The sequence below is a fragment of the Oxyura jamaicensis genome, chromosome 4 (genome assembly GCF_011077185.1).
Source record: "Oxyura jamaicensis isolate SHBP4307 breed ruddy duck chromosome 4, BPBGC_Ojam_1.0, whole genome shotgun sequence".
NCBI lineage: Eukaryota > Metazoa > Chordata > Aves > Anseriformes > Anatidae > Oxyura > Oxyura jamaicensis.
This window is the reverse complement of record NC_048896.1, coordinates 85,114,533-85,129,241: the sequence shown is the minus strand read 5'-3', so window position 1 is coordinate 85,129,241 and position 14,709 is coordinate 85,114,533. Positions and strand designations below refer to the sequence as shown.

Here is a 14,709-nt window from a genome sequence, read left to right as displayed (position 1 = left end):
TGGGCAAAAAGTGAGAAAGAAACATCAGCAGGGCAGCTGACCTAAACCAACCAAAGGGATATTCCATACCATATGATGTCCCACTCAGCAATAAAAGGTGGAAAAAGGAAGAAGAGGGGAGGGGTGGGCTCTCGTTGCGAAAACGTCTGTCCTCCTCCCGAACACTGGCTACGTGCGTTGAGGCCCTGCTTCAAGGACGTGGTCAAGCATCGCTCATTTGTGGGAAGTAGAGAGTAATTTCTTTCCTCTGCACTTCCACATAGCCTTTACTTGTTTTGTTTAGTTATTCCCTTTCCCCCTCCCTTTTCCCCTTTCCCTTTTTTCCCTTTAGTTGAATTGTTTAATTAATAATAATATTTCCTTAATTATATATATATATATATATATTTCCCCTTTTTAATTAAATCATCCTTATCTCAACCCATGAGTTGTTCTTTCCTTTACTTCTTCCCCTCCTCATCTGAGGAGGGGGAGTGAGAGAGCGGTTGTGGTGTTCAACTGCCTAGCACGGTAAAACCACCACAGCTGTGTCTGGCAAAGTGGAGGACTTGGCCCTCATCTGTGATCTGAGAGTAACACTGCAGGCACTTCTATCTCAGTGAAGTTATGAAGATGAGTTTTTTTGTTTGTTTGTTTGGTTGGTTGGTTGGTTGGTTTTTTTCTGTAGTGGTGGAAGCTCATTTTGGCCACTTTTCCTGTAATTCTATTAATGCTGTCAGGCAGCGGTGGTCCGTGCCTCCATGTCTGGCATTGGTGCCACTTTGAGATCATCTGGAAAATGTTCCAGGCTTTCTTTTGTCTTCTGTTATCCAAATACAGGCTACGGGTGGTGTTATTTTAAGACACTAACAGATCATAATTTGTGAAAGAGATGACAGACTGCTGTTGTCCTGCAAAAGATCAGGTGGAGCCAGAAGGGAAGGGCAAAACTATCAGCTTTTTGACTTTTGAACACCGGTGCAAGCTCAAACCCCAGTTTTTTTTTAACCTTTCTCTGCCAGATGCTTCTTTGGTAGACCATTATCATTAGATATGACCAGAGACGGTTGCATCGTCTTTCTCTGTACACCAGGCTGGACTTCAGTGATAGTGGCTAAGATCTATTTTTCCCTTCCATTAAACCTCCTGCATAGTAATTTTCAATCTCCTCTTAATCAATGGGCTCCTAAAAATGGGTAGAAGATGTTGTCAATCTCTATAGAAATTGTACATAGTTACATTGCTCAGTGACACCAATGTGCAGCCTTTCATAGAGACTTTTCACAGATCATGCTTTCACAGCCCAGAGAAAGAAAACCATTGGGCTCACCTGAGGATGGGAAATTCTGCTCCAAGGTCCCCTTCTTCACATTGCAAGTTAGAGTCATATTATATGTCACCTCCTTTTGTCAACCATTCAGCACAGAGACCAAGTTCTTCCAGCTGGTCTCAGCCTCCGCTAGAAACACAATGTGCTGCTGAACACAGCAATTTACTGGAAATGGGAATCAATAACTTTAAATAAGCTATCTACTGTTTAAAATCTAAGTCTTTAGCACATCAGTTATTGAGCATGCTGGAAATTAAAGTTTCATTTACACCACTGTTTCTTTTTATGGCACTCAAGGGATTGTGCATTCAAAAATGTTTAGTCTGAATTGATGTTTAAGCTTTTACTTATGTAAAGATGTGTGGGTGGGAAGGAATTCAATCCTCCTTAAAGTAGTGCCAGGAGCCAGAATTATGTGTGGGCAGGTGCTGTGCGAGGTTTCCTTTTCAGATCTGTAAATAGACCTGCATATTTGCTCAGGCCAAATCTTATATCAGTTTTATTGTTATTCATCAGCCTCTGAACAAAGATCATAAAATTCAGTTTATTTAGAGACATGTAGTTAATATTTAAAGTGAAGTCTCCAGTTATTAAAATGTGTTAAAGCCCAGAGAATTTTCCTGGACTCAGTGGGCTTTGGACCAGGTCTTAAAATCCAGGGACAAAATTGGACCTTACATGTACTTGAATAAATCACATGATCTCTTAGAAATTCTTTGTCTGTATACATTCCCTTGCCCACATCTGGTCTAGCAGACTTTCTGTCAGGCTTAGAAAGTACAAATCCTCCCATGCTTTAGCCCATGCAGACAGCTCCTTCAGATGGCCAGCAAAGTAAAAGCTTCAGATAAAGAATGTGAACGTGAAAGGCATGTCCGAGTCCTGCTGCAGAACTCAACTCTTGCTTGGATATTAGAGAGAAGATCATCTTTTGAAATAAAGTTGAGGTGCTTCTCTATTCTTTTAGCCTGCTTTTTCCCTCTCCAAATCAGCACTCACTTTTATGATACATCCCTGCACTGAAAGGACAGGCAGCAGTACTAGATGAGGGGTTTGGAGCAATAAGAAAGCCAACACTCTGTGTGTAGCCCTCACAGTGCTGAGGGGGTTCAATAACTTGGGATCCCATCACTGCGCTACCACCAAGTTGCCTTGAAGTCCATTTTACACTGAGGCAACAGAATAATATCCGGTATGTGCTGCTGCTCTGATGTGCCGGAGGAATACTGGCATAAATTATCCACAGCATGACAGTGACAGAATACTTCTAGCCTCCAAGCATTTGGTTGTCATAGTACATCTGACTTTCAGTGATTTCAGCACACGGTGCAGTCCAAGAAAATCAAATATGAACAGCACACTTAGCTCTTTTGCATGATTTTCACAGTAAAATTGGATATATGTTTTGTTTTTCCTGGAATAATGTCAATTTAACAATTATTTAACCGCAACAAGTGTCCAGCAAGATGCCAGAACCCCTGTAGATATAAATCAAAAGCATAGGTCATCTTCCTCCAAGCCTTTCTTGCAACATACACAGTCACACTGTAGGAGTGTTTCATATAAATGGGCTTCCTATTGAGGAGAAGTGATATGACAGCCCCCCTTTATCTGGCTGCCTGTCAGGTATAATCTCAGATATTTATTAGAAAATGCTGAAAGGAAATAGTGTCCTTGGAGAAGAAAAAATCATCCTGAAATCAAAAGGATTTTTAAGGTGATATATCATCAATTGTATTAATCATTCTTCAAACAAACAAACAAACAAACAAAAAGAGCCAGTCTTCAAGGTTTTCTCAAATGTGCAGTTAGGCTTGTGACAGCAAAAGCAAGAGGTTTGTGTACCAGGTGGGTACTTAGAAATCTTTGTTTCATCTTGTTTTTTCTTCTGATACTGGAAATCAATTGTTATTTTCAGTACTTCTGAGAATAATCTTAAAATAGTGTTGGCTTTGGAGTTTTTTTCCTCGTGAAAATTTTTAGAAGCAAAATAAACAGGAAACTCAACTGTTTCTTTCAGAGCTGGCTAGTAACTTCAATCTGAATGACCAAGACCTTCAGTAATGACAGAACAACTAGAAGGTCCTTTTTGATTATTGAGTCCAGTTGCTCTTACTGTGGGCAATTAAAATATAAGCTCTTTCAGAAACTTAACAAAATCTATTTCTTACCATTTTAAGTTTCTTTAAACCACTATTTCAATTTAAAAGGCTGTTCCACCATGTTCATTGTCAGCCTTTGTCCTTATGTCCAAGTAGTTTTTGTCCTCACTTTGGTAAATCCTTTGTCATTTGAAATTACAGTCATATTCTTCTCGGTTTCATTTCTATACATTGCATGTAAGGCAGGCTGTTAGTTTCAGTTTTGAAGTATAGTTTGATCCTGTTGAACTAATTTCCATTATCTGTATTTCTCCTATGCTCTAGTTTCATATTCTAGTTTGACCAGAAGTGACCAGAAGAGCCGTCCTCAGGGCATGATTTCATTGTGGAATATTTCCAGTGTTTATGTGTGATTGAATAAGGAATAAGGACAAATAAACATTACAGCCACCGGGTTTGTTTGTTTGTTTGGTCTTTGTTGTTGTTGTTGCTTTTGTGTGTGTGTGTTGATCTTCTCTTGCAGGACACCGCATTTGTGATTCCCATTTTCTCTGGGTAGGGTTGGTGTGTTATTTTTGATTATTTCACATTTGCAAATGGTATCACAGAAAAGTTTTAGTTACAACAATTTAAATCTTATTTTTTAATATGCCTTTATAACAGTGACCATCACAATATTTCAAAGCTTTCTTGATGTCTAAGCTGTCAAAATGACTGTTCTCAACAACCTTTACCCAGAATTTGCATTTACACTGTTTGGGCTTAGAGTAGGATGGAACTCTTTAACTTTAGATTCTTCCTATGATCATTGTGAAGCTATATGACTTCTCTGTCTTTACTAGTTGCTCATGGTCTTTGACTTTTGTAAAAGGAAGCTATGAAATTACCAATGCCACAGATTTGGTAGGATATTATCCCACCATTTTCCATAACATGTTCACAGTTGTGGTCTCAGGTTTTTGGTTTCTTCTTTCTATGTTGTACCTGTCTATAAAAACATCCTCCCTATGCTGATAGTTAGGAAGCAGCCTATTTGCTTTCCTACACCTGCTCATTAGTGTGCTGTGCACAGATACATGGGAAAAGAATTAGGCCAGTAAGTACCAGTCTCTCATTTTTGTTTGATGCAGTTCAGGCCCTTAGAGAATATTGCTCTAGAGGAAATGGTGTTTCTTTATTCACAGTGCTGCTTGTCTTGTCTGCACAAGTACCTGGATGAGCTTATAAACTCCTGGAGTAGGAAGGTGACTGGGGAATAAAGGCACTTCTTTGAGCTAGTGTAACCACCTCTGACTGAGGGCTCTGTGCTGCTTAAATTCAGATTCTTCTTTCTCATGTAATACACATGAAAATATTTCTCAGAAATAATTAAAGACTATTTCTCGCTACACCCAGACCCTTTGCTCGATATGAGACAACTTTTGTTTAGTATGAGTGACACTTCCAAATAGTTGTGTAATAATCTTTTCTTACAGAATCTGAACAAAACAGAAATACCGTTTGTGTTTCTGCCTCATTCTTTTTTGCATTATTTTTTTTGAGTTATTCCCTTAGATCTTCTGTTACTTACATGGGGTCTGCTGTTTATTTTCACTTCTGCCTTCCCTATATTTGGGATGAAACTCTTTCTATGGTGCATCCTGTGCTGCAGTTTTCTGTTTTATTTAATATCTTAAATATCAATGAATTAAATACAAATTAATTAAGTAACTCTGGTCCTGGTGTGATTCCTGTGTAAGTACTCTCCAGTCTTCAGATTAAATTGTGGAGCCATGACGCCTTGAGTCATTCTTTAACTGTGACTAAGTCTGTTCAGATCCTTTCCCCATCATCAGGCTGTGGTTTTTGAGGCTGGAATCTGTAGTCACTGTAAATACTAATCACTTTTCCAGAGATACCTTTAATTAGATATTCATTCCTGTGTCAGCAGGCACACCCCTAAGCAGTCTCAGACATATTTCCATTCTCAGGAGCAGTGTGCAAAGCCTGTACCTTGCTGTTTGTCTTAAAACTTCCACTGTTCAGAATCATCCTGAACACGAGCTTTGCTTGTGCTTATGTTCATCCTCTGCCTGGTGGTCACTTCCACTAGTAGGCAATCCTGCACCTGACTGCTTCCCTGAGCACATTCATCTCTTCTGTATCTGCAAACACCAGGCTACCAAATGCTGCTGGCCAATAGTTTTGCAGTAGTAAAGCCTTATTCCATCTTGGAGACAACTATAAAAGCCTCCTACTACTCCTTACTAGTCCTGTGAGCCACACTTGTTTGTTATCTGGCTGACTGGTTTGCTGTCCTTTGTCAGGTGTGCTCTGCTCAGAGTCTGAAAACTGGAATTGTTAGACTTTTTTTCATGTTATTTGGCTCTCAGTTTCTTAGGGTCCAGATGACAACCTAAGAAATTGTCAACCTTGAAAACTGAAACCTTGGAATACAAAGCTGTGGTCGCATGAAGAATTCTCCTTGTCTTCTGCATCTCTGCAGTCAGGCACGGCTCAGCATGCTCTTAATATCCCATGTAGTCAGCATTTTTGACCTGAAAAACCCATGGTCCATCCACGTCCTCAACTTCTGGCAATAAACAACAGTTTATTTTTAGTGCCTTAGTGATTTTGAGTTTTTCTAAAGACCTTCATACCAAGTCCAAATGTGTGGTGAGTACTCATGCCCAATTTCCAGCCTTTACTGCGGTGTGATGAAGCTTTGTTGAAATGTACCATCAGGAATTTTGCCAGTTGTATTGGTGCTCAGTTTCTCAATTCATTTTGCCTTCTGGGCATTCTTTTTTTTTTTTTTTTTTTTTTTTTTTTTTTTACCTCTGGGGAGCAGGATCATAATTGCACGAGCACTCTTCACCCTCCCAGGCTGAGGATGCCACAGGGCTGTACGGAGGTCAGCTCAAAGCTTGCTCTGGCACAAATGGCATGTGCACGTGTCAAAGTCTCTTCTTGAAAGCCCATATTTGCCTGCTGGCTTCTGAATAGTTTTATTATGCATCACCAGTGTGTGACCACTCTTCCAGTCTCATGTTGCTGCTTTGCAGCATTGAGGGTAACATAGCAGCTGGCTCCACAGTCCAGCTGGATCTGAACTGGTGGCTGATCTAATAACACGTGTGAGCATGGCTGTGGAATTGCTGGCAGACCTTGGCTCCAGCATGGGTGTACTGACAGTCTTTTCCTCTGTTAAAGTCACTGCTTTTCACAGTAAACTTTCACATCCTAAATCATTGTATAAACGGAGGTGTTTCTTTCTATTTCCTACATAGTGTAAGGCTTCATTGGGGTGTAAAGCGATTTTATAACCTCAAACTCTGGAGGATGACAATTCTTTTCCTCTGCCTTTTATACTACTTTTCACATTATATTCTATATAATTATATATAGCATATTCTCATTCATTATATATAGCATATTCTCAGCAGGTATCAGATAGACTAAATCCCTAAAAATAATAATAATAATTTAAAAAAATGTTAGAGGAAAAAGAGGGAAATAAAGTATTTTGTATCCTAGGGTAAAGAAAGAAAGAGTTTATTTGTGGTCCATGGAACACAGAGGGGCAGGTGGAGAGGTAAACCATAATAGGCCATAAAATTAATGTCTCCACTAAGTCATAGTATCCAGCAGAATAGTGAGTTTTTATATCCAGTTTTTATAAGCATTATTGCTTATTTGGAGATATTTTTTTCTTTCTCTGAGCAACCCCTACTGTAAATTGTTTTTGGGCATCCCATGGACAACCCAATCTTTAGTGTCTTCAGAGATCTCAGTTCTGTAATATAATTATCACCCCTTACGATTCTTCATTTCAAATAAACCATCTCTCATTTTGTCTCAGCCCCAGCTCCAATCAAACATCTTTATCTGTTTTTTCAGTGTCACTGGTGTTATTCTGGGCAAAAATATCTCACTCATTTTTGTCCCTTTTCCTTCAGCGATATAAAAATAATGGTAATTTTTTTCTAACTCGGTTCTTATTCCTGTGATAGAACAAGATTATTTGTCTTGAAAGGCAGCATTCTCTCGTTTTCCTCCCTGTGGTCTGTTGTAAAAAATAAAAGCAGAAATTTGTGCTAATGCTTTCTTTGCCGGATGCCTGGTCTTTCCTCCTGATACCACTCAAACTACACGTTCTAGTTTTTTGTTGTTGTTGTTTTGAGACTTAATCCTTTTATGTAATATGTAAATAGTTTAGTGTTTTTATGGACTTTTTATTTTCAGATAAACTAATGAAAAATTATTCAATCAAGAATTATTCCAGTTCATAATTCATAACTTCACCACAGGTCTTCCACTGAAAAACTGCCAGGTTAAAAAACATTAAGCAATACAACTAGCAATAGTAAAAAAAACAAACAAACAAACAAAAAAAAACACTATAAATATTAGTAAGTAATATCAAAATGTATTTTTTATATTTCTGGATGCTCAGAGATATACGTATTCCATAGCTCCCCAAAGATGTAGTTCTTTATGATACAGATTTGAACGAGGTATTTTTATTTTGTATTTAATCTGTTTGATTTTCTTTCAAGCCTGCTTTAATCAGAAAGTATTCAATGTTGGATGTTTCTGTTTCTCCTTTTATATATATATATATATATATATATATATATATATAGTGAAAATGAAATCTCTTTATAATTGTTTTCAACTTTGTTATGGCAAGCACTGCAAAATGCATTTCAAAACCAAGGGCCGGTTAATTCAGCAATGGATTCCATCTGTGTTGACATTGGCTGCACAGCCCAGCCCGCCTCAGCTGCATGAAGTAACTGGTGCTCCAGCAGGGTCGAATTCAGACAAGCACCATTTGTGTTTCATTTCCTTTTTTCTTTCTTTCTGAATAACATTTTGTCTAAAAACAAGTATTTTTTTTCCTGATCTTTATTGGAACCTCTTATTTATTTCTGGATAAAAGATAGCTTTGAAACCTTGTTGTTATGTCAAGTCAAAATTGGAATGACTCTCAGGATGGGTATTTCCTGGGTGAATTAGGTTTAATAATGATAGGAATTCCATATATCATCTACACACCTGGCAGGGAAAATAGTTTAAGGCTAGAAAAAGATATTAATATATCTGTCTTATGAAAGCGGTGGTATGAATCTGCACTCCCTCAGGAATAAGCCTTGACCCTGACTCAGTTTCCCCAGTTGCCTGAAAGAAGAAAATGTATACTCTTTTGAGGAAGTTCTCCCTATTGTACTGAACAATTCAGGACACACAGACCTGACTTGTGCAGGTGTGCAGGGTAAAATTCACAATGTGCTGTCAATTTTCCAATGTTAACTAACATGTAATGTCCCTTATGTAATGTCCCTTATGCCTGTTGCACAGCAGCAGGTAACCTTGAAAGGCTCATTTATTTTGTGATGATGTGCAGATTCACAATTTGTGTTTTTCTGCACAATCACAAGGAAACTACAGTAAAAGTTGTATTTTTCATCATTTTGCTTATTTGACAGATAATCTCTCTAGCAAAACTGGTCTGTGATGAAAACTCATTTTGTTCACACTGTAGATAACAGTAATTGCTGTCTCTTAGCTGTAATTGACTGTGATGTACTAAGTTTGCTACATCATTTGATACAGAAATAATAGTAGTGTAAATGTCAATCCAGCCAAGAATGTGTGTGTTTAGGCACAAATCAGTTCATTAGTCATACGGAAATTTTTGATTTTACTGGGCAGCTTGGTGTGCAATGGCAAGTTGGTGCTCAATCGTCTGAAGTACAGATTTATTCCTTGCCTTTGTGCAAACTGGGAATTCATAAGCATGTATCTGTGAGGCACAATAACCTACTGCATATAAATGTAACTACAGAGTGCTCTAAGACTGGTACTCATCTTGCTGAGTAGTTGAGAATTAGGTGTCTGGCACAGTTGTTTGGAGGTGTCTGGCTATGAAATGTGGAAAGACGAATCCAGCCCTGAAAGTGCCAAGGAACTAATTTCAAAACAGTCAATGTCACATGTTATTAATGCTCACGTTCCTCTCAGTTAACTTTAGGCCTATAGCCAAAGAGGAACATAGTCACTGTGGCTTCACCTGTGTTATGTGGAAAAGGGCTTTATGCCTCTCCTAGACTATTCAGCCCACCTGAGATCTGAACTGTGCTCTAGAAATGTTTGTCCATAAGTAAAGCCCACATGACTAATTTCCTACTTAGATATATCTCTGTTGATTTCCTGACATTGAGTGGATCAGTCCAATGAAGACAAACGACGTTACATCTATTTCATTACATGACAAAGAGAAAGATGTATTCAAAAACTGTTACTGCAGAAATGAGACTCTGCTTACAAGTTACATTTTTGTAATAATGCAATAAACCACTGGTATTGGAAAAAGACTGAAGTATTTCCTCCAATATGAAAATATAGATCTAAAAACTTATGGCAAATATGAATGAGTTCTATAAAATGCAGTTGTTTTGGTCCTTGCTAAAGAAATAGAACGTAGTCATATGGAAGAAGTAATAGAGTACTAAATTTACTTTGTTACTATATCAACATATCAGCAGTTGGTCAGTTTTAAATTTAAAACAGGCTTATATTTAGAAAAGAAGCATTTCAGAATTTGACCTGGTATTTGAAATATTTATTTTATCATATAATAGTTTCTTGATGTTCCAAACTATTCATCATTTGTGTAGCTAAGTTTTCACCAAGTAGAGGTACATTTTAAAAATTAATGTTTATATTAAGAATTGATTTGCCATTAAAAAACAGCATGCATTATTAAAACACGATCCAGGTTATCTATCCTTGATCTCTGCCAGACCAGGCTATTTAACTTCTCTAAACTGTGCAACCAAAGCGATGCTTGCTATTGTAATATGAATTATTTTAGATGTAGAATATTAATAAATAAGCCTAAACACTATAAAATGTCCTATGTACATATATCAATTTGGTGCATAAATCCTTTACATTTCTAGTCCTTAAATAGAGAACTATATCTTTTCAACATGTTAGACTGTATAGTATTTATATCCCTGAAGGACTCGGGGTACATGCAAGAAGGTTCCGTTTCCTTTCCATGAATGGAGAGGTAAAGGGATTGGCAATAATGATAGGTTGTGAAGTGTATGTTTTGAAGCATAAACAAGTCACTTCACATCTTCAAATCTCAACCTCTTCTTATTATTGTTTAATTATAGCATCATAAAAGGATCTTGAGACTTAGGCTTTTTTTTCCTTCTAAATGCTGCTACTCTGCATGTCTTATTCAAAGGTCAACATCTAATTCACTCCTCCAGAGTCTTGCCTTTAGAGATAGTAAAAGTAAGATATAGTTACATTGTTATATATATATAAACCCAGCAGCTAGTCCTGACTATATGTATATATGTGTTACTTGTAAACTGATAATGAGCAGATGTTCCAACGATGTTTATTTTAACACCTTTAATTGCTTTCTCATTTTTTTTTCCTTTTTCTTTCCTTTAGCCACCAGATAATGGGCCTCCACCATTGCCAACATCTTCCCTTCCTGAAGGCTATTATGAAGAGGCAGTACCACTTAGTCCTGGGAAGGCTCCTGAGTACATCACTTCCAGTGAGTACTGTATAACCATATCAGTTTCAGAACAAATGGTAATTTTAGTGTCCTTTGGCTTTTTTTGGCATTCATCAGCTACATCTCTTTTAGTGTCATGGTACTGTGTCATATGCATGGTTTAATTGTCCTCACTGCCATAGGTTGTTCTGGTGTGCACAACTGTTTTGTTGTGCACAAAAAAGGCTCCTTCTAGAGGAAACTAAACCTTGAGCTCCAAGTTAGGTGCATGTGTGTTTTGACTGCTATTGGAGACAGAGAGTCCAATTTAGCCATTAATCCTTTAGTCATATTTGAAGCATGAATGTGATGGGGACATTTTTACCAGGGATCCAGAGTTAAGTATTGTCCGGAGTAAACCCCTCTAACCTACCAACAGTGTAAATGTAGATGCCTCAGAACTTGGTGTTGGTCTGCAGGTCTCCTGGTATTTTCCATTTGCACTGAATTTCTTGCGAAAGTAGAAAAGGAAATAAAAAACACCTTTTCTAAAATGAGTAATTATTAAAAGGATGTGATCTGCAGCATTTCTGCTTATGTATTGCGGATGGGGTAAATCATTCATACTGGCTCCCATAAGCCATGCTTGATGAACATGTCACTATTACAGTGACTAAATATAGAACTTAGAAGCATGATTTAGCAGTGGACTTGCCAGTACTAGGTTAAAGGTTGGAGTAGATGATCTTAGAGGTCTTTCCCAACCTGAATGATTCTATGATTCTGTGACTGCTCATTTAGTGCAAAAAGCATTGGGTTGTATCCCAGCTGACCACCAGAACTTCCTTCTGCAACACAAACACTCTTTACCAAATTCCAGTACTTATACAAAGACTGATTGCATGTAAGAGGAGATAGGATGAGAACACTGACACAACGATGAAATGACTGCTGTGAGAATGTACACAGGGTCAGTCAACCCAGTTAACTGTCATTATGTACTAACAAATTGAAAAGATTTTCCTTTTGCTGCTCTTTCTTACTGGCTGGGGTAATTTATTACTTCTGTATGGCTGATTTATCGCTAACAGTTATTTTTTCTGGCCCAAATATTAAAGGGATATATGCCCCCATTTTATAGATTTTTTTATTATTTGAACCAGAGCAAATGAACAAAATAATATCTCTGTCCTTAAAACACATGCATATTAGTCACCTTGGAACATTAATTATTCATTTGTACACTGTGTACACAGGAAAATTTGTCATTGTGCATTAGCTCTAAACATGAAAAACAAACCAGGGTAGCTGGCAGCTCTTAATTTACCTAGGAAATTGAAGGCAAGAAATAATTTTATATAATGCAAATTAATTACAGGAACTTAGCAGGCCAGCAGAATCACTCCTCTCCTCATGTCCTCCCTTGGTGGGTGGACATGATGGGTGGTCCTGTTATACCCTGTGAACCGCTGACTTGTGTTTTGTCATTAAACAAGAGCCAGGCTCAGGCAGAAAAACATCAGTAGCGTAAATATTAATAGCACTGCTAAAGGATTGCCTAAGAAAAAATATGCACAGTAGTAAACTGATATCTTATTGTACTTAACAATCCAAACCCTTAAAAATATGTATGATATCAGTCTTAAAAGTTCATTAGTAATTCTGTAATATAAGTGTGTGTATATATATATATCTCAAGATATCTAATGCTTTTTTTATTGTAACTTATCATTTGCCCTGCTGTGATTTTGATGTATATTCTTATGTCCTGAATTCATCACCTTTTAAAATTTGTATTAAAAATCATACATTCTTCTTTATCTGTAAGAAAGTTACTTTTAAATTCAATATTCCATTAGTAAGTTATCTCCATTCAAACAAAGCTTTCACTGAATCTAGTGTGTGTGGTCATTAAAATAACCCAACAAAGCACTATATTAACCAAATATTATAACTATATTAACCTGTAGCTTATCAGACTGATTGAAATAAAGACCATATCAAAGAAATGTTAAAAGTATAAAACTGCAATAATAAACTGTTAAATACTGTTGGGATAGATATAATTATCTTCAGTAAATATTCCCACTAAGCCTTTTGCAGTATCATTAATAACAAAGAGGCTTCCATGCTATAATATAATACCTGTAAATGGGTAAAGTCAATCAGACTTTACTGACTTGACAAAACTGCTTCATTTTGGACAGACCCTTTTCATTTTTTTGCTACAAAGTCTCTCCTTTATTACCACCAACACCACTCCAAGACCCAAAGAATGTGTTTACTTGAACATACATGTAAGATATTTTCAGATCTTAACTGTAATTTCTAGTCCAGTCTATTCCCTTAGCTGTTGTGATCAGACAATAAGAGACAACAGGATTTAGTCACTAGTAGCCTTTATGCAGTTTAACACAATTAAGCATATTTAAAAGGAATTTTGCCCTTTGCAATTATACATACATGCTGGATTTTTCTGGATAACTTTCTGAATGTCTGCTAGATGTTTTATGTATAAGTAGTAGAATGCCTATGCTATTTATGTTAAAATAGTCACTTTACCATGTGAAAGGAAGATAGTTTGTGTCTCAGAGCATAAAAGCTTTTTTATTTGGTTATCATTTCAATGTTCAGAGAAACAAAAAATAGAATTGGGATGTGGCAAAGAGCAGCAAGGGGTTCAGCCCAGACTACATGAGTACTTCACAGCGGACAACCTTATTGGTGTGAGTCACACAAAAACTTCTTCATCTAGCCAAGAGTCCTGAGACCCAGAACAGAAACATGAGCAGTTTCTGGGCAGGATATGGCAACAGGTCCCCAGAGATCCTGCTTTTCTGTCTGAGGATGGGAGTCCAGAAATGTCAGCCTCGGAAGCACCTGTTGGCTTTCATTCTCCTATAAACAGAGATTTGGATGAACCTGCAGCTGCTGTGCCAGCAGAGTTCCACTGCTGATCATACAACTTATTGCTGTCATGAAATCTGCACTTGAGCTGCTTGTGAGCCACTTGGGAAGTACCTGTATGATATTACATATAGTGACAATATCTTATGTAGTGAGATGTGGTAATACTACTCTGGTGGCATTTTTTCATTTAACTGGTATTATAATATTGGCAGAGTGTTATCTGAATAGTAACATAGCTCTGTACACAAGTAATAACTTGTTCTGCTTCTTGTCAGCCCTTACAAATTTTGAAGTTTAAGTACAATCTTATTGCCAGAAGTGGAACAATATCACAAATGAGGTAAAAGATGGTTGTAGAAAGGGAGCAAATATTAAATGGTCATTATGACAGTGGTGTAGCTGCAACAAAAGGTCACTACTGTATATGAAAAAGAGATGAGGAAATTATGTTTGGACACCAAAGTATTATTTTTCTTGGAAAGGGAGGGGGTGAAGTTAAAGATGAAATGCTTTATGTGAAAGACTACCAGTTCCCAGAGGGAGAGCAACTCTAGGTTTGTCTGTTAGCCCATCCATACCTTTGAAAGAGGGCCTTCTTGAAGATGCTGATTTAGTGACTAGATCTTACATCTTCATATTTGGTAACACCACATGAAGAATTCTTGCTCTAGTCCAAACAGGTTGGCATTCTACTCTGTGTTTGAGTTTGGCCAATGAACTGCCAAGCGTTTCCTGATGTTTCTGTGTGAATGTTTGTGGATAGCCACTCCAAAAGAAGGTTAGAGGGAGAACATTTTGGTTTGGTTCTGGTTTTGGTGTTCCTTTCATTTTTTGTTTCTTTTCTTTTCTTTTCTTTTCTTTTCTTTTCTTTTCTTTTCTTT

At 37.3% G+C, this 14,709-nt stretch overlaps 1 protein-coding gene across 6 annotated transcripts in view; it reads left to right on the top strand.

The window, feature by feature from the left end:
- The window catches only part of AFAP1 (actin filament associated protein 1), a 120,257-nt gene that overhangs the window by 58,587 nt on the left and 46,961 nt on the right, over window positions 1-14,709 (top strand). For all 6 annotated transcript variants that reach the window (XR_004750284.1, XR_004750285.1, XM_035324338.1 and 3 more), the window contains exon 4: window positions 10,870-10,978. Coding sequence is in view for 4 of the 6 variants with exons in the window: in XM_035324338.1 (XP_035180229.1) it covers window positions 10,870-10,978 (109 nt within the window). In the remaining 2 variants the exon portion in view is untranslated. The remainder of the gene's footprint in view (window positions 1-10,869; window positions 10,979-14,709) is intronic.